This window comes from Penicillium riverlandense, assembly GCF_028828495.1.
Source record: "Penicillium riverlandense strain IBT 135883 chromosome Unknown utg000001l_segment0_segment0, whole genome shotgun sequence".
NCBI classification, from domain to species: Eukaryota; Fungi; Ascomycota; class Eurotiomycetes; order Eurotiales; family Aspergillaceae; genus Penicillium; species Penicillium riverlandense.
Window position 1 is genome coordinate 3727438 of NW_026643194.1, and position 21855 is coordinate 3749292.

The 21855-nt window shown below is 53.6% G+C and overlaps 8 protein-coding genes across 8 annotated transcripts; 5 read left to right on the forward strand and 3 right to left on the reverse strand.

The window, feature by feature from the left end:
* Window positions 1-88: 88 nt before the first annotated feature.
* N7474_001512 (cation diffusion facilitator family transporter) lies at window positions 89-1334 on the forward strand (the record flags this gene model as incomplete). The annotated part of the gene is made up of 2 exons (XM_057192927.1): window positions 89-653; window positions 703-1334. 2 exons carry the CDS (start codon window positions 89-91, stop codon window positions 1332-1334), a joined length of 1197 nt encoding a protein of 398 aa, XP_057057880.1.
* Window positions 1335-2165: 831 nt separating this feature from the next.
* Window positions 2166-3929, forward strand: N7474_001513 (xylulokinase; the record flags this gene model as incomplete). The annotated part of the gene is made up of 2 exons (XM_057192928.1): window positions 2166-2660; window positions 2712-3929. 2 exons carry the CDS (start codon window positions 2166-2168, stop codon window positions 3927-3929), a joined length of 1713 nt encoding a protein of 570 aa, XP_057057881.1.
* Window positions 3930-4158: 229 nt separating this feature from the next.
* Window positions 4159-7453, forward strand: N7474_001514 (Ran GTPase-binding protein LOS1; the record flags this gene model as incomplete). The annotated part of the gene is made up of 3 exons (XM_057192929.1): window positions 4159-4170; window positions 4307-5876; window positions 5928-7453. The coding sequence occupies 3 exons, from the start codon at window positions 4159-4161 to the stop codon at window positions 7451-7453; spliced, it is 3108 nt and encodes a 1035-aa protein (XP_057057882.1).
* An 806-nt stretch (window positions 7454-8259) lies between these two features.
* On the reverse strand, window positions 8260-9359 carry N7474_001515 (S-formylglutathione hydrolase; the record flags this gene model as incomplete). Its single annotated transcript, XM_057192930.1, has 4 exons — window positions 8260-8445; window positions 8533-8727; window positions 8805-9028; window positions 9104-9359. The coding sequence occupies 4 exons, from the start codon at window positions 9357-9359 to the stop codon at window positions 8260-8262; spliced, it is 861 nt and encodes a 286-aa protein (XP_057057883.1).
* A 198-nt stretch (window positions 9360-9557) lies between these two features.
* N7474_001516 (C50 family peptidase) lies at window positions 9558-15692 on the reverse strand (the record flags this gene model as incomplete). Its single annotated transcript, XM_057192931.1, has 1 exon — window positions 9558-15692. One exon carries the CDS (start codon window positions 15690-15692, stop codon window positions 9558-9560), a length of 6135 nt encoding a protein of 2044 aa, XP_057057884.1.
* A 209-nt stretch (window positions 15693-15901) lies between these two features.
* On the forward strand, window positions 15902-16610 carry N7474_001517 (DUF5321 domain-containing protein; the record flags this gene model as incomplete). The annotated part of the gene is made up of 2 exons (XM_057192932.1): window positions 15902-16364; window positions 16432-16610. The coding sequence occupies 2 exons, from the start codon at window positions 15902-15904 to the stop codon at window positions 16608-16610; spliced, it is 642 nt and encodes a 213-aa protein (XP_057057885.1).
* An 887-nt stretch (window positions 16611-17497) lies between these two features.
* Window positions 17498-19685, reverse strand: N7474_001518 (citrin; the record flags this gene model as incomplete). Its single annotated transcript, XM_057192933.1, has 3 exons — window positions 17498-18214; window positions 18268-19449; window positions 19506-19685. 3 exons carry the CDS (start codon window positions 19683-19685, stop codon window positions 17498-17500), a joined length of 2079 nt encoding a protein of 692 aa, XP_057057886.1.
* A 1421-nt stretch (window positions 19686-21106) lies between these two features.
* Window positions 21107-21457, forward strand: N7474_001519 (uncharacterized protein; the record flags this gene model as incomplete). The annotated part of the gene is made up of 1 exon (XM_057192934.1): window positions 21107-21457. The coding sequence occupies one exon, from the start codon at window positions 21107-21109 to the stop codon at window positions 21455-21457; it is 351 nt and encodes a 116-aa protein (XP_057057887.1).
* Between the last annotated feature and the right edge of the window lie 398 nt (window positions 21458-21855).

Consider the following 21855-nt stretch of genomic DNA (forward strand, 5'->3'; position numbering starts at 1 on the left):
CTCGACCAAACCTCATCATTCCTCCCTCCTCTCCCTTTCGCATGCTCGCCCTCGATCCCTCCGACCTGCAGTCTCCTCTCTCCCTCTCATGGCTACACAATCACGGGCCCATGGCGGCCACAGCCACGGCCACGGTCACCATCACCACCACCACGATAATGTGTACCTGACCTCCACCAACAAACACGACGCCGGCGTGCGGATCACACGCATCGGTCTATTCGCCAACCTTACCATGGCCATTGGAAAATTCATTGGCGGCTACGTCTTCCATTCACAAGCCCTAATTGCCGACGCGTACCACGCCCTGACTGATCTCGTGTCCGACTTCCTGACCCTGGGCACGGTTGCGTTGTCACTCAAGCCGCCCAGCGAGCGTTTCCCCAACGGATATGGGAAGGTCGAGAGCATTGGGGCACTGGGTGTGAGCGGGCTACTGCTTTGCGGCGGCGTGTTTATGGGTCTCAATGCTGGGCAGATCTTGCTGGGTCAGGTCTACCCCGAGGCGGCGGAGGCAATGGCTCATTGGGGGCTTCTGGGACATGGCCATTCGCATTCACACAGTCACGGTGCGGATATCCTGGGGCCGAGTATCCACGCGGCGTGGTTGGCTGCAGGATCTATTGTGGTGAAGGAGTGGCTCTACCATGCGAGTATGTATTCCTTTCTCTCTGCGCTACTTTACGCTAACCCCACGCACAGCTATGAAGGTCGCCAATGAGCGCAAGTCCTCGGTCCTTGCATCCAACGCCGTCCACCACCGCATCGACTCCCTGACGAGTATTGTGGCCCTATTCACCATCGGGGGAAGCTATGTCTTCCAAGACGCTACCTGGCTGGATCCAGTGGGCGGGCTGTTGATCTCACTGATGGTCATCAGAGCCGGCTGGGGCAATACGAGGACCTCTCTCCTGGAGCTGGCCGACACGACGGTCGACGACGACATCAAATCCTCCGTACACAAGGCTGCCGCGAAGGCATTGCAAGAAATTGCAGACGGCGACGGGGTGGTGGTCCGCGACGTTCAGGGGATGAAGTCCGGGCAGAACTATTTGATGGACATCGAGCTGGCCGTACCGGGAGACTGGGTTCTCATGCGCGCACGGTTGGTAGAGGAAGCCGTCCGGACGGCCGTGGGTGCCAAGGTGCGCGGCGTGAAGCGGGTCAAGATGCGTTTCATTCCTGTGGAACTTCAGAACCTCACCTTTTCTGAAGAGTTCATTGCCCCTAGCGCCCGGGCCAGCCCTGAACCCAGTGAAAATGGCTCGGCGGAGGCGTCCGGGACCCATCTCCATCACCATGTCGAGGAGAATGGCACTCGGAAGAGGAATTAATGGCATGGCAGCTGGTTTTCGGGCTTGTTTTCTTTTTGGTGTTGAATGGGCATAGTCGCATGTGATACCCCCTTTGGGATGAAGAGGGATGTGGATCTATACTGTATAGACCGCGTGGATATATAGAAAAGACGTATACTCAATCTCGCAGACTCCCATCAAAAATTGAAAAAGGTTCTTAAATTGTCCGGATCACTTATTGTGCAAAGCCTGGTATTGATTTTCCGGGCGCTGAAGGTGGTCTGCGATACAAAGGAGGATCTCCCTAGGCAGGTTGGCCATTTCATGGTGGCAGGGGTGGATGTTGCACGGTGGTTCTATTCTTAGGAGGAGAGCTGACAGGGCCCTTGCTCGACCGACTAACTACAAGTAGGACTCACGTAGATCATGGACAGTGCGTTGTGATTTGTCGACTGAATTTTTACATCCTTCTTTGATTGACTTTATTTCATGATTATCCTGATCTGAACTCGATTCTCCCGAGCATATTTACCGTGTTCGGCTAAATAGGTGATCCGCCTAACCCTAACCTGAGACTAATGCACCGATAATCCCATGTACATAGACTGTGTGTTGATTTCCGTTATTGTAGAGAATAAGAAGATATCGCAGAGAAGAGAATAAACACGAGGAGGACGATCAGATTCAAAGGAATCCATGGAAGAAAGCATTACATCACTGTGGATTCCCCCCAGAATCCGGCCCGGAGGATTCAGTCCTCAACTGATTGCGGTGAAGTCTCGTCCTTTTTACCGACCTGGATAAATAGTTTTCACTACATATCACCCCCCCATCGGTCGCGTTTGCAATCCTCCATCGCACACTCTGGCAATGGACTCCCCCCTCTACATCGGATTCGACCTCTCGACCCAACAGCTCAAGGGGTTGGTCGTCAACTCCGAGCTCAAGGTCGTCTACATCGCCAAGTTCGACTTCGACGCCGACTCCACCGGCTTCCCCATCAAAAAGGGCGTTATCACCAACGAAGCCGAACATGAGGTCTACGCGCCGGTCGCACTGTGGCTCCAGGCCCTGGATAGTGTCCTCGACGACTTGAAACGCCAGGGCCTCGATTTCCGTCGGGTCAAGGGTATCAGTGGCGCCGGACAGCAGCACGGCAGCGTATACTGGGGCCAGGATGCCGAGCGACTCCTCAAGACCATGAATCCGGCCAAGAAACTCGAGGAGCAGCTGCCGGAAGCTTTTTCGCACCCGTATAGTCCGAATTGGCAGGACGCAAGCACCCAGCACGAATGCGACGAGTTCGATGCCATGCTAGGTGATCCGGAGCATCTGGCCATGGCCACCGGCAGCAAAGCGCACCATGTAAGTGCCCTAACTACCAATTGCACGATTACCGCTAACTTCGTCGTTTAGAGATTCACCGGCCCCCAAATCCTTCGCTTCACGCGAAAGCACCCCGAAGTATATCAGAAGACATCCCGAATTTCGCTCGTCTCTTCGTTCCTGGCCTCGCTCTTCCTGGGCCGTGTGGCTCCCTTTGATATCTCCGATGTCTGCGGTATGAACTTGTGGAACATCAAGCAAGGCGCCTACGACGAGACCCTTCTCCAGCTCTGCTCCGGCAAATTTGGCGTCGAGGACCTCAAACAGAAACTCGGCGAGGTGCCCGAGGACGGCGGCCTACACCTGGGCCCAGTCCATTCGTACTTTGTGGAGCGCTTCGGCTTCAGCCCGGACTGCACGGTCATCCCCGCGACCGGCGACAACCCGGCCACTATCCTGGCGCTGCCCCTGCTGCCATCGGACGCGATGGTGTCTCTCGGCACGTCGACGACCTTCCTCATGTCTACGCCGGCCTACAAGCCGGATCCCTCCACCCACTTCTTCAACCACCCGACCAGCCCCGGCTTGTACATGTTCATGCTCTGCTACAAGAATGGCGGACTCGCGCGCGAAAATGTCCGGGATGCCATCAATGATGTTCTCCAGGACACCCCTGCGCAGCCCTGGGCCAATTTCGACCAGATCGCGCTACAGACGCCGGCACTCGGCCAGCGGAACCCATCCGACCCCATGAAGATGGGCCTCTTCTTCCCCCGACATGAGATCGTGCCAAATCTGCGCCCGGGACAGTGGCGCTTCAACTATGACCCGACCACTGGCAAGCTGCAAGAGACGACGGACGGTTGGGCTACGCCCCACGACGAAGCCCGTGCCATCGTGGAGAGCCAGATGCTCTCGCTTCGTCTCCGGTCGCACGGCCTGACCCAGAGCCCCGGCGAGGGCATTCCTGCTCAGCCACGCCGGGTCTACCTGGTCGGGGGCGGATCTAAGAACAAAGCCATTGCGGAGATTGCCGGGCAGATCCTCGGCGGCAGTGACGGGGTGTACAAGCTCGATGTGGGTGACAATGCGTGTGCCCTCGGGGCTGCCTATAAGGCTGTGTGGGGCATCGAGCGCCAGCCTGGACAGACCTTTGAGCAACTGGTGGGCCAGCGGTGGAATGAGGAAGATTTTATTCAGAAGATTGCCAATGGCTACCAAAAGGGCGTATTTGAGCAGTATGGCAAGGCCGTCGAGGGCTTTGAGAAGATGGAGCAGCAGATCTTGCGCCAGGAGGCCGCGCAGTAATGGATATGCGAGTGAGCTGTAAATCCTATAATTAGATATCTTGATCAATATTAGAAAAGTTATGATTATGATATTGTTTAGTTCACTCTATAGTCCTAACTAAACTCGATGGTCGGGCGCTTACGATAGACAGGACGGCAAGGATCCACCGAAAAAACATTTTGGACCACACGATTCATTCACCACCTACCTTCTCTGCTCTCTCTCGTCACAGATCGGCTGGGCGAAGATGGAAGAACAGGTAAGTCTCTCCCTTGTCTCTGCACATTGCCCAACTACTCCCTACTGTGCTCATAATCACATCCTCACTCACTCACTCTCTCTCCCCACCACACCTCCGAGGGGCAATCCGGTGCTCACCATGTTTCTCCCCACAGGTAGCAAATGCCATTGAGATCGCCTGGAATCCATCCTCCGACCAGACCCTCAAGGCCCAGGCCTTCGACTACCTCAACCAGCTTCGCTCTGACCCCTCCGGATGGCAGGTCTGCCTCACCCTCTTCACCAAGTCCCCCCCACAGCCAGAGGTCGTGCGACACGTGAGCCTGGAGATTGTCAACAGTGCCGCTCAGGCAGGGCTGATCGATCTGGCTTCCATAACCGTGGTGCGAGATAGCCTGTTGACCTACCTACGGCAATTCTACGGGCCTGATGGGACAGCCACCCCGGATGCCCCCTACATTCAGAACAAACTTGCACAGACCATCACCTTCCTTTTCTCCTCACTCTACGCCAATGGCTGGGAGACCTGCATCGATGATCTGCTAGGCCTGACCTACAAGTCAGCCTCTAGCTCCACCCGGGACAACCCACTAGGGATTGTGTTCTACCTGCGGGTGGTGAATTCCATTCATGACGAAATTGGTGATGTACTAGTGTCACGATCACGGGTGGACCAGGACAAAGCAAACACCCTCAAAGACTTGATCCGTCAACGGGACATGCAGAAGATTGCTAGCTCCTGGCAGGAGATTCTGTCGGACTGGCGGGATGGGGATGATATGATTGTGGAGATGTGCCTCAAGGCGGTTGGCAGCTGGGTCAGCTGGATCGATATCGGGCTGGTGGTGAACCAGACCATGCTGGATCTGCTGTTCCAGCAGCTGGGACGGGCGGAGAAGCAGGAGTTGCGGGCAGGCGAGCAGCGGGTCCGGGATGCTGCGGTGGACGTCTTCACCGAAATCATTGGCAAGAAGATGAAGCCGGCAGACAAGATCGAGATGATTGTCTTCCTGAACCTCGACTCCATTGTCACGCAGCTGTCCAACAGCCCACCATTGCACGAGAACCGATTCACCTCGAGGTACGACACGGATCTAGCAGAGACGGTGGCCAAGCTGGTCAATAGCACGGTCATGGATATTGTGCGGGTGCTGGAAACAGACTCGGGCGAGGTGAAGGAGAAGGCCGACAACCTGCTCCAGGTCTTCCTGCCACACGTCCTGCGCTACTTCTCGGACGAGTATGACGAAGTCTGCTCGACCGTCATCCCCTGTGTCAACGACATGGTCACCTACCTCCGCAAACTCAACAAGGCCAACCCGTCCTTCCAAGAGCGGAACAAATCGATCCTACTCCCAGTTCTGAAGGCAATTGTGGCCAAGATGCGCTATGACGAGACCTCGAACTGGGGAGATGAGGATGAGCAGACAGACGAGGCGGAGTTTCAGGAATTGCGGAAGCGATTGGGTGTGCTGCAGCAAGTCATTGCCTTTTCAGACGAGGATCTTTACATCAATGCCATCTCGGAGGTTGTGGGTACAACTTTTGAAAACTTGCGGGCGTCTGGGGGCCAGCTCGACTGGCGCGACCTGGATCTTGCGCTGCATGAAATGTATCTGTTTGGAGACTTGGCGGTCAAGAGTGGTGGTCTCTACATGAAAGGCGCGCCCAATGGGCCGGCTGCGACTCGGTTAATTGAGATGATGCTACACATGGTCGAGTCGGGTAGGTCCTACCAGATGTTTCACATCAGGTCTTGTTTCTAATCTGATGCAGATATCCGTTCTTACACACATCCCGCCACGCAGCTCCAGTTTATGGAGATCTGCGTTCGCTACAGCTCGTTCTTCCAGCACCATGCGCACCTCATCCCCGGCGTTTTGGAGAGTTTCCTTCAACTTGTGCATCATCCTGTCCGAAGAGTCAAGACGCGTTCTTGGTACCTCTTCCAGCGGCTTGTGAAGCAGCTGCGTTTCCATATTGGCAATGTGGCCCAAACGGTGGTTGAAGCCTTGGGCGATCTGTTGGTGATTCAGGCCGAGGTGCCTTCGGAGGGCGATGAGGGTGACGAGATGTCGTCAGAAGACCATGAAGGCTCCGCTGATGCCGTATTCACGAGCCAGCTGTACCTGTTTGAGGCCGTTGGGATTATCTGCTCGACTCCTGGAGTCCCCGCCGACAAGCAGGTTCTCTACGCGCAGTCGGTGCTGAACCCCATCTTCGGAGATATGGAACGAAACCTCGCAGCAGCCAAATCCAACGATGAGCGAGCACTGCTGCAGATCCATCACGATGTAATGGCTTTGGGCACTCTCGCCCGCGGCTTCTCGGACTGGACGCCTGGTACACCCACCCAAGGGGCCCTGCCAGCAGTGGAAGTCTCGGAGGCCTTCTGCCAAGTCGCAGAGGCGACTCTGGTTGCGCTGGAGTCCCTCAAGACGTCCTTTAACATCCGGACTGCAGCCCGTTTTGCCTTCTCCCGGCTCATCGGCGTCCTTGGAGCACGCATTCTTCCCCAACTGCCCCGCTGGATCGATGGGCTTTTGACTCAAACCTCGTCGCGCGACGAAATGGCCCTGTTTTTGCGTCTTTTGGACCAAGTCATCTTTGGATTCAAGGGTGAGATCTACAGCATCCTCGACACCCTCTTGACCCCCTTCCTACAGCGGGTCTTTTCGGGCCTTGCGGACCCTACAACCGGCACGGATGATGAGATCCAGCTTGCAGAGCTGAAGCGCGAGTATCTGAATTTCTTGCTAGCCGTGTTGAACAACGACCTCGGAGCCGTGATCATCAGCGAGCAAAACCAGCCCCTGTTCGAGACCGTCATCACCACCATCGAACACTTTGCCAAAGACATCGACGACTTCACGACGGCCAAGATGGCGTTCTCCGTGCTGGCCCGCATGGGTATCTGCTGGGGCGGGCCAGATGTCGCGCCAGCAGCAGCCAACGGCGGTGCAGCGACGCAGACTGCTCTTCCTGGGTTTGGCGGGTTCATGATCTCGCGCTTCTCGCCTCTGTGCTGGGCCCTGCCTGCAAACCCGTCATTCAACTCCAAAGATGCTCACGCTAAGCAGGTCCTCGCAGAAGCGGGCGGCCTACAGCGCACCATCTACCTCAAGACCGGTATGGAGTATGGTGAGTACCTGAGGAACCAGGAGCTGCCAGGCATGGGCATGGGCGCGGATCTGATCGAGGAATTTTTGAATGCATTGAGCCAGCTGGACATCAGGGGATTCCGGCAGTTCTTCCCAGTAAGTGTGCCCCAGTGCGTGCTAATTCACCAATCTTCTAACTAATTGCCACACAGTCCTTCATCCAACGACTAAGCGCATGAACAACCACAAACACCTCTCACACACACCTTCTCATCCATCTCACCCCTATCCATCTCCATGACATTTTCTTTCCCTTTTCCCCTCCTCTTTCACCTAGATTCCCCCGATGTCATAGCTTTTATTTCTTTCTATTTGTTCTCATGAGACGAGACGAGGTGATGATGCCCTGTCCTCGAACGATCTACCCACACACCATCCACACCATCTGCGAAGCACAGATACCATGTTATCATATTTCCTCTCATTTCAAAAAGACGACGGAATGAAATGAACTGAACTATTAGGCTTAGCACTAGAGGAAAAGAAAAGAAAAAATGTTGGTCTAAAACATAAACGAAATAAGAGAACGTACATACCCTTCGTTTGAGTGTGGCATTGTCAGCTTTTTACCTAGATGTTTGTTCATCCACACTGATCAATGAATAAAAAAATTGACGTTTAATTAATCATAGTGTAATCTTGAAATGAATGAACCATTATTGACTTGAATCTGGCTATACCTATCCTCAATTATAGCATGACCTTAACACAGATAATCATCCTGGCCCTTCTCATTCCATTGCTGCCCCCGCTCATAGCCACATTATGTCGATATGATAATAGATTTTGATTGATTGATCTGAATTCAAATAACAGACTTGGTGTGGCGATCACTTTCAAACAAGAAATCATCCATCAGAAAGACCGTCAAAAAAAGCCTAAACATCCATCTACACTTGTTTGGGAAGGGCAGACAGACACATTTAAAAGACAGAGGGGAAAACACACTATGCAAAGAGGTACTTCGCCGCATGCTCGACATGATCATCTGCAAAGGTAGCCATCGTGTAATAGGAATGATCATAGTCCGGCTGGTAGCGCACATGCACGCCGGAAAGACCAGCATCGCGGGCAGCAGCTTCAAAGTTTTCGGGGAGGAGTTGGCCTTGTTTGTAGAAGTTGTCGCCGGTGCCCTGGTATCGATACCAATTAGACATAAACCATCCTCAGACAAGAAAAGAAAGAAAGACAAGATTGAAGGGGAAAGACATAAAACATACCACATCAATCAGAATATCTAATGGCCCACCAGACCACTTCTTAATCAACTCCGTAGCATCGTGCTCTTTCCACTTCTCTTGCGCTTCATCCCCGAAGTAGCCCTTGAACGCCTTCTGGCCCCAGGGACAGTTGATGGGGTTGGTGATGGGTGCAAAGGCGGAGACGGACTTGTATTTGCCGGGGTTGCGGAGGAACTATTCCAATCCATTAGTCTTTCTTCCAACCATTGCTTCGAAATGGCCAAAAAGAAAAAAGGTAAGGGTCTGCTCACCAAAGTCAGGGCGCCGTGTCCGCCCATACTATGCCCCGTAATACTCACACGACTACCATCCAGCTGCTGCGGGAACGCCGCGAAGACAGTCTTGGGTAGTTCCTCAGTGACGTAGCTGTACATGTTGTACCCGGCGTCGTAGGGAGCTTTGGTGGCGTCGACGTAGAAGCCTGCACCAGAGCCGAAGTCATAGGCGTCGTTTTCGCCTTCGATGTTGAGGCCGCCTTATAGATACATAATTAATATCATTCATCCTCTAATTAAATAATATGAAATATCCAGGAGGAGGGAGAACTTACGCGGACTGGTATCTGGATACAACACCGCGATACCCTTCTTACTCGCCGCGTGTTGGAAAAAGCCCTTCTCGGAGCAATTGTCGGCCGTGCAGGTCAGACCGGAGAGATAGATCAGCACGGGCACCTTCTGGGTTTGGGCCTGCGGCGGCAGGTAGAGGTTGAAGTTCATTTCGCAGCGGGTAGTGGAGGCGGCGTGGCTGAGCTTGAGCAGCTTGCCGCCGAAGGAGGCGATGGTTGCTTTGGTGGTGACGGCCATATTGATGTTTCCGTGAGTGAGTGAGTTAGGGGTGGGGAGTAGAAGAGGAAGAAAAGGGATGGATCGGGTAGAAATGGTAAGAATTGAAGGTTGACGTTTTCCGACGTGGGGTTCTCCTACGTGTGCCCCGCATGAGGAGAAGAATAAACCAAACAAGTAAACGAATCCCTGGGTTGCCCGCAGTGGAGAGAGAGATAACTATTGTAACATCACCGGCACGCCATACACGACCGGTGCCGCCCCATTCAAATACTTCAACACACACTTCCCTCGAGACCGCGCAACCGCCTCGTCCAGCGCGACCCCCGAGCGCTCCGCTCCTCCCATTAACCCCCATTGCTCAAACGCCGACGCCGCAAACCGATCAATGTCCTTATCCGTGACGTCCCACAGCGTAGCTACCAGCGCCGGACTGCCCGCGTGCAGGTAATGCATCGGCGTGCCGTAGGGCTCATACTCGCCGGCTTCGGTCAACGTGCCGCTGCTGCAGCCCATGAGGAAAGCGACGGCACACTGGCTCAAGCGCTTGATGGTGCGCCCGCGGATGTACTGCGCGCCGCTCCCGTGCCCAAAATACAGAAATAGGCTCTTGGATTCGATCGAGGCGCGGAATTCGTCTTCTGTCGGCTCGCGTTGGATGATCCCTGCCCAGGACTCGAGGCGCAAGAGGTCTTTCTCAAAGGTATTCTGCGTTGTGCGCAGGTCACCGGTTGGGTTGAGGATGAAACTGCCCGAGGTGCGATCGGCCACGGCGGTAGATCGGGAGCTCCCGAACTGGAGGACCCGTTCTCGTAGACACTCGAGTGATGGCACACGGCACACGGGGAAGCCTTGCAGGCAGGGAAGAGATTCCCAGGGAAACAAATGCAGGGCCTTGTCCAGCACCAAAACGGTGTGATTCGCAGACCGTGCGGCCAGTTCATCTCGCGCGGCTTCGTGGTAGCTGCGCAGCGCGTCCAGAGTATCAACAACCATCATGTCGAAGTCGATCTCGTCGTAGGCGTTGCGCTCCCCTTGAAACTGGAGAATATCCACCACAAAGTAGAGCAGGTCCATCAGCGTATCCTCAGGCTCCTCCTGCGCTTCCAGATCTCGCAGACCGATAAACAACTCTACCACGTTCTGGTGAAGCGTCAGCTGAGGCTCAGAGTTCTTGCCACCCTTCTGCCGGGAAGGAAGATGCTTGTCGAGGATGTCCTGGAAGGAGGCCGAGAAGCGGGCCAGCGCAGTCGTCTCGCGGGACAGCGGCGAGAACACGCCCCGGAAGCCGCCGAACCAGAGGCTCTCGATATTTTGAAGAAGGCTTTCCAGACGACGGTCGAGCGATTCGCGATTCTTCCACCACTCTTTCTTGGACAGTCTGTCAGTCTGAGCCTTGGCCGCGTGCGCGCTTTCGTTCGCCAGCTTAATGATTTCCTGCATCTCTTCCTTGCCGTCCTCAAAGGTGAACTGCTCTTCATCCTCGTCTGAGTTGCCGCGTCGGAGAGGAAGTCGCAGAAGAAAAGGAGCACTGTTCTTCTGCAGACGCGAGATGACAAATTCGGTCTGGTCTGCACTCAGTGACAATGAAAGCACATTCCAGTTCTCGGGCAGAATGTCCACGTAGTTTCGGGAGAAGTTCGAGCATATTTCATCGTCCAGCTCAGCGCTCGAATCAGACGAAGTCGGCCAGAGTAGAGGGTCGGCAGAGTCGGCTAGTTGTCGATCGATGTGAATTGCTATGCGTTCACGGGCGAAGGCGCCCACGCGTCCGACCTCGTTCATGTTTGCAGGCGACTGGGCCCAGGCAGCTGGGCCTCCAGGAGTAGTAGCGTGCGATAGCATTGAGATCCGGCTCATCAGACGAGAAGCAGCGTGGACATCAAGTGTTGAGCCAAGAATGCTTGCATCAGCAAAGACACTGCTGAGACAATCTCCGGCTTTCGATAACATTGTCGAGAAATCCTCGGTAGCCTTTTGGGTCCTGCGCGTTCCCCTGGCAGGAGCCTTTGTTCTTTTGGCGGTTGAAGCTTTGAGGGTGGTCTCGGCTGCAGCCTTGGACGGCGATTTGAGTGAGGGAAGTGAAATGGTAGACTCAGGAAGAACGCAGTAGACTGCATGGCTGGCGAAATGTCGGATCGCGTCTGCTAGCAGGTGCTCACTCTCGCCAATCTCTAGTGACACTTTGCTTTCTCGGGCGACGGCAAACTGTCGTGCTTCATCGAGCGTGCGTGCAGATCGTTCAAAATCGCGCAGTGCTCGCAAGCAGTCGGCCTGTTGTCGAAGGACATTGCCTTTGAGCTGAAGAAGAGATTTAGACTGGGCTGCGGAGAGATCTTTCTTTGCTGGTGCCGCCCGCTTGGTAGTCGCTGTTGTTGCACGCGTGCGTCGGGCAGTAGATGCAGCTGGGGCAACAGGTTGTGCTCGGCGACTGCTTCCACGTACCCGTAGGTTGTCCATCTTTTCCTCAAGAACTGTGACATCGTCTGATTCGCCGGGGACATCAGAGGACATGACCGATGCGATGATTTTATCGGCCTCCAGAAGCACGCGGAGTGCCTTCTCATGTTGGCCTTGCTCCTTGTAAAGCGAAGCGAGGGCCATCTGCAGAGAAACCGACTCAATACTTGTCTGTGTTTGCTTGGTCGACTCCGCTGCGGCTGCGAGGAGCTTTTGGCCCTCCGTAGCATTGCCTCCGAGAATCCAGTGGCTCCCAAGCTGAGTCTGCGCTGCCATGAGTCGAATATTGGCGTCCAAAGTCTTGTCGATCTTCAAGGCCTGCTCTCCATAGTAGATGGCATCCTGGAACAAACCATGATGGGCAGACAAGGTCGCGAGGTTCAACAAGGAGGTATGATGTGAGCCGAGGTGCGGCCAGAAAGGCGCTCCTTGAATATAACTGGCAGAAGACAAGTCTGGAGAAGTTCCATTCTGGGATAACTCAAGCTTGGCAATTCCATCAGCAACGGCTTCAACCTCAGAGCTAGCTGCTGCGGGCAAGGCTTTGTCTTGTTTTCTCTGCGCCAGCTTCTCGACCTTGGCCCAGATGCGACAGTTCAATCGCACAGAGAGTTTGGCAAAGTACAATGCCTGCGTCATCGACCCCTGCGCTGAAGATAGCCGCGACTGAATGAAAACAGCATCCGCCACTAGTCTTTCCCAGGAGATCTTTGTTGAAACCGACAAGTCAACCCGCGAGTTTTGGCTTTTCTCATACAGTCCCCGGGCGGTTGACAGCATAGATACGGCCTTGTCGACTTCTCCAGTTTCGAGGAGGTATTCCGCTCGTGCAAGCTTGTAGGAGATAGTCGCGAGAGGAGACAGCTTGTGCTGGGCGAGGTATTGCTCACCGCGTGAGAGGAGTTCACCCGCCTTCTGGCAGTATCCAAGCCGACAATTCTGTAAGACCAATCTAGACAAAATGGTAATGGCGTCGGGGTCTCCGGACTGTTGAAACTCGGCAACACGTAGAATCAACTCAAGGGCGCTGAGCTGTGCTTTCCAGAGTCCGTGTATTTCCGTGTAATCGACCAGCGCTTTGAGCTGAAGAACCCAGTACTCTGTATCGTACACACAGAGAAGGAGAGAATCCAAGTCATGACATTGGCGGGCCATGGATGTCCATGAAGCAAGCACATCGCCTAGCTCACTCGCATCTATCTTACCCTGGTGAAGGCCAATAATCACACGCAGCGAATTTGTGGTGTGGGATGCGAACCGAGCGAGATGAGCGTCTTCTGCAAAGCCGTTTTCGAAACCCAGGCTCTCAGTGCCTTCGTCCAAAAGTCTTTCATTCAATGTCGAGTCCAAGGCATTAGGGTGTTCTAGGAGAAATCGCAGTGCAGAAATAATCACCCGAAGACGGCGAATAGGATAAAGGTCGGGGGAGTAGATGTCGAGCAGATTGGAGACCACTGGACTGAGAGTCGCACGAAACCCGTCATCACTGGAGGAACAGCCCTGCATGTCGACAAGCAAGCCCATCTGCCACTCGAGAATCATTCCCCTTTGCTCTTGTGCCAGTTCGGTGTCATCGTAGAGAGCAAAGGAGATGGAGCCCTTCCGCCGCAGTTTCATCTTCAGAAAGGCAGAAAGCACGCGGCCGAGCATAAAACCATGACTTTTGGGATCCTGACTAGCCATTTTGAGATCTGATGGGCCATCTTCTGCAATTTGTTCTAGAGTACCGGTGTCGATGTACTCTTTGATCGACTGTCGAAACGCTTTTTCGGATTCATTGTGCATACTTCCATCCAAGTACAGATGAGCAATTCTCTCGAACTTCAAAGCAGCAAAACCTTGGTTTCTGTGGGAAGGCGAGCAGCTCGACAGCAGGTGGGTTGACTGTTTGAGAAGAGGTAGAAGATCTCGGTAGCCCTGTCCCGCTTCTTTCTCTTTGATATATCGCGACCAGAAAAGATTGGAAAGTTTCGTGAGTGATGCACCAATAGGTTCAGATTCCTTGGCTTCGGCCTCGAGGGTCGTCAGCAGACGTTGTGAATCGCTCAGGATGGGAAGCATGTCCTCCCAAGGCGGGCTTTGTGACATTATAGACAGCTTTCCAACAGCCACAGCTGAGTCCACAGCGGCAATCACGATGCTTTTGGACATGGCAATCCGGTCGAAGAACATCTTTGTCTCCTTGTCATTACCTTCGGTGGGTGCGCGGCCGACATAACGCCTGAGAAATCTCAAGAATGCTTGTAAATATTCTCGGATTTGGTTGGAGACTTCATTTTTCTTGCTGTCATTGGTGAGGGTTTTGGTGATGGCGTCTCCAAACCAGGCGAGAGTCACTTTCTTGAGTTTTGCAGCTTCAACGAGCAGCTCATCTAAGTCGTTGGTGCTTCCTTTCAGTTGTAGTGCCAGTGCCGCCGTAGCATCGGATATTGACTTCAGGAATTCATCTAAAAAGCCCTTCGAGCTTTTCGATGTTTTGAAGTGGACAATCGCGATCTTGCATCGGACGGTAGCAAGGGAAAGGCTCTGGTTCTGCCAGAGTGGTATAACCGCTTGGTTCAACAACTTCAAGGATTCTTCGAAGCAGCCCGCATCCAAAGCGAGCTGCCCGAGAATGACCATGATGCTGGCGGAGGGGGTATTGTTCTTAGGCGGATCAGGTGTCTTCTTGATCTCTGCAACGGCAGATTGAAGGCGAGTTATCGTTTCATAGATTGTGCCAAATTCGGATTTCTCAATCCCTTTGCTGCGGTGAGAGAAGCCTCCGATGTAGCGAGCCAATGGATCCAACAGCTCTTTGGTTTCGTCGCACACATGGCCAGACAGCTTCCAGCTCAAGCATCGAATTTCCAGAGACAGCAGTTGCAGAGTTAAAGTAGTGAGAGGTTTCAATGGTGATGCGTTGTCGGATGATTGAGGGGTGCGAGGGCAGAGCGAGAGCACTGTATTCGACAGCAATTGCATTTGGAGAGCAGCCTTCTCCTCTGATAGATCTCCAGATTTTACAGCAGCCATAATCACCTGGGCAGGACTGCTGGGGTCACACAGCTGCAAAGACGGGCAGAGCTTCTGAATTGTGGACGCCTTTCTGTCCGCTGCAATGAGGCGCATTGCGTTGGCGTGAAAAGGAACAAGGAGGCCATAGAGGAAGGTCGCGTTGGTCAGATTCGAGAACGTCACCAAATCAGACATGCGTTCTTTGGCCGCTTCATCATCCTGTGCCTCTTTGGTGTCTGCTTTCTTCCTTGCGGCGGTTGTCAGGTCAAGGTATTGTTGTATCCGCCGCTTGAGAGACCTGAGTTCCTTGTAGGCCAGGTCATTGAGTCCCAGGGAAATCAATTTGCCCACCAAAACGCACACGCCCTGCTCGAGCTGCATATTTGGAAGTCCATTGCCTTGACTTCTGTCAGTCTTGAGCGTTCGCAGAGTCGCCAATGCCAACCTGGCACATTCAGCCGCCGAATGAATTCCAAGCTCGGTGTCTGACGCTTTCCCCGTTGTTCGCCCAGCTGACTTGGACTCTCGTAATTGTGTACTGTCCGGAGAAGACTGGGTCTTCTTCGATGCATCGGTGAGAGCCTTCAGTGTCGTATTGAACACCTCCGTCGCGAGAACCAGCCGATCCTGGCTTGACAAGCCTCCGGCATCCTGCTCAGCTAGCGATTGCGACACGTCCTTCGCGGTGGTCTTCGTCCGAGCGCATTTCGTTCGAGAGGATGCAGTCTCTTTTGAGGAGGTAGCTTTCCGAGCCGATTTGGCGTCTGGGGGTTGGGACGCACCGCGTAGGAGTGCTTGGAGGGACGATACGGTCGTTGCGGAGCAAGTCGAAGGGGACCGGACTGCGAGCTTGACGGATTCGGTCAAGGATTCGGCAGGCAGGACGGTGACCGTCATGGTGGGAGGGAGGTAATTACTCCTGTGGTGTTCATCGGACTTGAAGCTCGTGGTGGTTTGCTTGTCTTGGGTTTGGTTTGGTGTTGGTTGTCGCAGCAACAATACTCCCGACAGGGAATAGCGTTGATGCCTCGTACTTTAGGCCGAACATTGGACTTCCGATCGTCTCTTTCTTCCTTATTCTCACTTCCCGCAGCATTCACACAACCATGGCCACACCATTACGGACCAGGTCCTCTGGGCCAATCTTGCGACATATTTGGTCCAACAACTCTATATTCTCAGCCACACCCAGGTACCGCGCTCCACCGCAAGTGCGACGATATGCGACAACCGATCACCTCCCAAAGATTGCCCAGACATCCGTATGGACAGCGATGATTCCCAGGTTCATTCGCAACCGCGGGACGCGCAAGGAGCACGCAGCGAAAGACAACAAGTCCACCGAATGGAACCCGGCCACCTTCTACATTATCATCTTCACTCTCATCGGGTCGCAGGCCATCCGCATGATGAGTCTGAAGAACGACTATGCGGCCTATCGCCGGACGACAGATGCGAAGATTGAGCTCCTGCGGGAGGTGATTGAGAAGGTTAAGCGGGGGGAGACGGTCGATGTGGAGAAGTTGTTGGGTACTGGCGATGAGGCGAAAGAACGAGAATGGGAAGAGGGTATGCTAGCTCCTGGTCCTCTGCTGGGTCAAACCTGCGCATTGTATTGATGTTTGATTCACTCTAGTGCTCCGTGAGATTGAGGAAGAGGATTCTCTCTGGCACCAAAAGAACTCCAAGTCCGAATCATCACAAAAGCAAAGCCAGTCACCGAAAGCCCAAGAAAAGGACTCTGTGGCACCTACCACCGCTAATCTAGGCGACCAGAGCAAGAACCAATCAACGCGGAAAACAAATTTCTTTTAAGGCGCACTCTGGCGGGCTACCGTGCAACTATACGAGATCAAATGGGGTCTTCCTCTTGGGCTTTATTACAACAATTGTGCAAGGCCTATAGTACCAGATACCTGCCACTTTGCAAGCATACGGCAGAGTCTTTTACACCAAATCCCGCACTGCTCTTATGAGCTCTCTCATCCAGGTACAAGCGTCTGAGGAAGTCTAGGATACCACTCCTCTGGTCTTAGGAGTGGTTACCTTTGAGCAAACCCCCGTCCATGTAACCCGTGGTTGGATGAAACTATTGTATCTATCAAACCAAAATCCACTCCGTGTACAGATATCTCCAAATTCAATGTCATACTACTATTCTAAAATTTACCAGTGGATTTTCCTTCAAGACATATCTCAATAACTCCGTCGTCACCTTCAAAACGAAAACCAAGGAGCTCTCCCAACAGAAACGTAATGAAATCTGTCTATCGTTCTAGATCTAGGCGCGATATTGTACAGAACACAGACCAACAACCAGCGAGACCATCCAGGAACCAGTGCGAGATAACAACAGCAAATGACATCCAGGGGTTTAGCCAACGCAGGCCAAAGGGGCATCCTCTATTTTTCTCCCGCACAAGTCCATCCAAATCTATCCGCTGTTGATACAATGCACACATGTAGCTCCGAAGAGGAACTTCTCAAGGAAGGACAAAAGAGATGACAAAAGATGCCAGAAAGGAATCATGCAGGGGTGAGTGTGTGCGTGTCTTTTTGCCAACATCCAAATCCTCGTATAGGAAAAACAAAATATGGAAGAAATGAAAGAAAAAAAACTTCTCGTGCTAAATCAACCGAAAACCAAATGGTCCAAGAAAAATCGCTATAAACATAAGGAAAATGAAGGGCGGGGAGGAAAATCACTGCTTGGAACTGCTCTGCAGAAACTTCGGCCAGTTCTCAACGCGAGGGACCTGCACTCGGCCAAGGTTTGGTTCCAGATCGAGGATGAGCTTGAGCGCGTTCCGAGACCGTAGGTAAGGTAGAGGAGCCTTGGCTTGCTGCATGCCGACACCGGGCTCGAGGTTTCCGCTGGGGGTCACGTCTTCCTCGCCGCCCGGCAGGGGCAGCGCCTTCTGCAGAACCTCGTAGGCGGCGAGAGTGAAGCCGAACTGAGGCGAAGAACGCATGATACGGGCAGGACCGCCCTTGAAGAAGGCCCTGATGCCTTCCTCCTTCCACACGGTGGTGGCGCAGTGGCGCAGGCCGTTGTACTTGGTCTCGCCCTTCCGGGCCTCGACTTGCAGACGGGTCTTGATCACATCGCACGGGGTGGTCAGGTAGGCAGCCGGCATACCGGCGATGGCACCGGCAGTCAAAAGCTGGAGAACACCCAGCTTGTGCGTGGGGGACTCGCCGAACATGCCCGTTTTCAGATGCGAGTAGGTAGGGAAGTAGATGGCGGAGAAAGGCACATCACGCAGGAGACAAGCGCTGGCTCCCTTGTATAAGCCCATCAGACCAAGATTCTGCACGATCCACAGGGCTGACCGGCGAGGAGCACCCTCGACGTTCTTTGCAATCTCGCCCTGCACCTGCAGACGAATCTTGACAATCTCAAGAGGATTGGTGAAGACCTAGACGATGTTAGAGATTGCTAAAATAAAATTTGTGATACAATAAAACTCACCACTTGACACGCTCCTGCAGTACCACCGGCCAGGACTTCCGCGGGATACCAGATCCTCTTAGTGTCCTTGTCCGTAAGCGCGCCTCGAACCAGATCGTTGACCGTCAGCTTGATGGCTTTCTCAGGCGCCACACCAATCAGCTGCGGGATCACTCCAGAATACAATCCAGTGAAACCCTCGTTCCGAATAACCTTTCTGGCGCAATCAAGGGAGTTGTTGTACAGTCGCTCGCCAACCCGGGTGGAGCGCTGGTTTTGCAACCGGGTCTTGACCAGATCGATCGGGTAGACCATGAAAGCACCGAACGCACCCGCTATACTGCCCAGGGCGAAGTGGTGTGCCGATTCCAGCAAGCCGTGAAGGAACGACTTAGCCTTGGCCGCGGCCTCCTGTCCGGCCTGGCCCGCAACGCCGACGGGGATGCGCCACGATGCATCAATGACCTTGGCGAAGTCATTCAGAGACAGTCTTCCGGACGGCGCATCCAGACCGGCGAAATGAAACAGGATATCGGCCTCCATGGGGGTGAAGAGAGAGAAGCGGGTCGCGCGAGCGGCCTCATTGAGGAAGTCCGAGCGAGTGATCTTGCCGTCGCCGCTCTTCACGGTGGCTTCGCGCACAATCAGGTCGATAAGGTCCATCTCGCGCATGATGTTCTGGAAGGCACGGACGTTGGCATAGGAAATCTTGTTGCTGGTCGAGATGTTGCACAGCGTGGGCAGATTCTCCAACACATGGTCCGACAGCTTGTGTTGGGAGGTCTCCAGGATGATGCGCTGAAAGTCCTCGGGCTCGATATAGCCATCCCCATCCTTGTCGAAGATGTGGAAGGCTTGCCGGATGCGCTCACCCTGGAGGCCGCGCAGCATCTGGGAAAATTGGGGGTAGGTCATGTCGTGGCGAGACTTGGTGCGGCCGGTGTACAGCGAGGCCCATTCGGAGTTCCAATCGAAGGGGATGCTGTCGGAGCTCTTGCTCAAATTGTACAGCCCTTGCACGGTATCCCACTTGACGGTGCCGGTCCCATCGAGGTCGAATAGGCGGAAGGCGATCTCGTACTCGGCATCGGGCTTCGCCAGGAGGTTCTCGAAGGTGGCCCAGTCGGCGAGGTTGAGTTTGCCGGTTCTTCGGCGGTCGGCGACGTTGAACAGGATGGCATACTGGTCGCGCCTGATTTTGTGCTGCAATGACCTCCGCGTCAGCGGTGTTGTTGCTTCTCTACGGGCGATTGACTCACATAGTCCTCTTGCTTGGGAGCAATGGCATTGATAAAGTCCTCCTTGCCCATGTACAGCTCGCCATTCTCATCTTTCTGGGCATGGCGCATGAAATTGGAGCGGGCCTGGTGGGACAGCTGGTACGGCTCAGTCGTGGAGCCGACCAATTTCTCCTTGACGGATTCCTTGACACTGCTCATTGTGGCAGAGATCACCGAGTGCAGGGACGGAGCAATCAAGCGACCATGCAGGGGATCTGGGAGGAAAGGGAAGAGAAGTGAGATGAATGAATTGGGGTGACTGTAGTTGAGGTCGAGATCAAGGAAAGAATTTTCGATTGCGGAAGAGGCCAGCTGCTCTTTGCCCCCCTGGGTCCGACCATTCGGCGACTAGCCCGACTGTTTTCTTCTCACCGATCATCAATGGGGCCATCTCCACAGAATTAATTCCAGCATCTATACGGCTACTGTTTTGATTGTGATGATTATTCTTATCATTATTCTCTCGCGGTTCAATTGATCTGATGATCCCTGTCCAGTTCCCAGTCACAATTTTTCTCGCCACTCAGGGTACATTTCTTACTGTACCTGACTCGGCCCGACTGGCATCACGGGACCAGGCACAAGCCAGTATGGATGTACTGGTACTTACTCCAGTATGGGGCCGCCCGTCGCGTGAGAAGTATCAGTACCCACTGCGAGGGAATTCTCCCCAGGCACCTGATCATGCGGGGTCCAGTTGGAGAACTCGGAGGTGATTGGCTTCCATGCATTTCGTGCTCCGCAGCACCTCCGATTCTTTCTCTCATCGCGGCCGGGCCCGGTTGGGTAAACCTGCCTGTTTGGTTAGCGCACTTGGGAATCGGACCACTATGCTAGAGTGGGATGTGCCCAGGGTGATGTTCCAGGTTCTATGCTGTAGTTATGTATTCTTAGTGTCAGTGCATAATAGTGGGGAAGTGGTCGCGGGGATGAGATATATATATCACAGCAGACCAACACTTCACAGTTCCAGAGAAATGCTGATGTGCCATATGTAGAAAGAGAGATTTATAATATGATCTAGACTCATAGATAACCTTATTATCGTCAGATGACCCTCTGGAAACAGACCCGTGCAGGAAGCACTCCCACTCGGATGGGACCGAGCCCTAACATCATGCCGTATACGTGCTCCCACTCCCTGCATATTCCCAACTCCATCACCTAGAAGTAGTGAGTTAGCTCCGGTGATTGGCTAGAGCCCACATCTCCCCATGCAGCAGCTCAAGTGATGGGCGTGATCGGTGTGATGGTGATAGGCCAAGGTGCATGAGCCCGGCGCTAAGCAGCCCCAGCCATCACTATATAGCCGCCCTCGCCCCTGCTCTGGGGGCAGCACTGTTTGAGGTTGTTCTATTTTCTCTTCATTCTATTTTCGTCCCGCGCTTCGTCTCGGCTGGTCCAGACGATCTTTTTTGCTGTTACTTCTTGATTCGACTCTACGTCCCTAATCTTTTCTCGACACACACCGTCTAGGTGGACTTTGTTGATCAAAGTTCACTTTTTTTTTTCCAAGAAAACAACATCGTTATTCCTAATCTTCTGTCAATATCTTCCTCCTGTGCATCTCCATCTTCATAATGTACGCCGCCAAACCCAAACTGTCCCTGTGCATCACCGCCGCGCAGACTGTTTCCCGACCGCTCAAGTCGCCGGGTGCACTTCCTCGCACTCCCATCTCGCCAATCTCAGCAGCTAGCCCGTCTAGCAAGAGATTCTCGTCGCTGCAAGTGCCTTCTTATTCATACACGAACAACTGCTCGTCGAAAAGCATCCTCAAGAAGCAGTCAGCGACGCGACCAAGCGCCCAAAAGAACATCCAATTCAAAGGCACTCCAACCGTCTACTGCGTGACACCTATTGAGAACCCGGATGAGTACTACGGCAAGCACACCAAGATGACCCGCGAAGAGCGACGCTGGGCTGTGTAACCATGCAACAGCAACATGCATTATTTAGAAGGCCAAAAGACCAGAGGAGAACGCCGTGACGGATCAAAGCTCAACATGCTTCCTCAGCGGACCATATGGGGTTAGGAAATCAAAGGGAACCGACAAACTGCCCTTCGAGTTGAGTGGTGTATTCGCAGCTGCAGACCGTTTCGCAGACAAGATGTTTCCATAGGACACACCCAAAGGTACCAACCTGGATGAGCTTACACTCAGTGTTCTACATGTGCACGGGAGCAGAGAAGAGGAAATTATGTGTCGGTGTGCTGATGAAATGATTATTTTTATGACGTGATGATGGGACTCGGATTTATGAACTTGATATCAACCCTAATTTAACCCAGTCGGTCGTTACAGTCCGGGATATACATACCCTATAT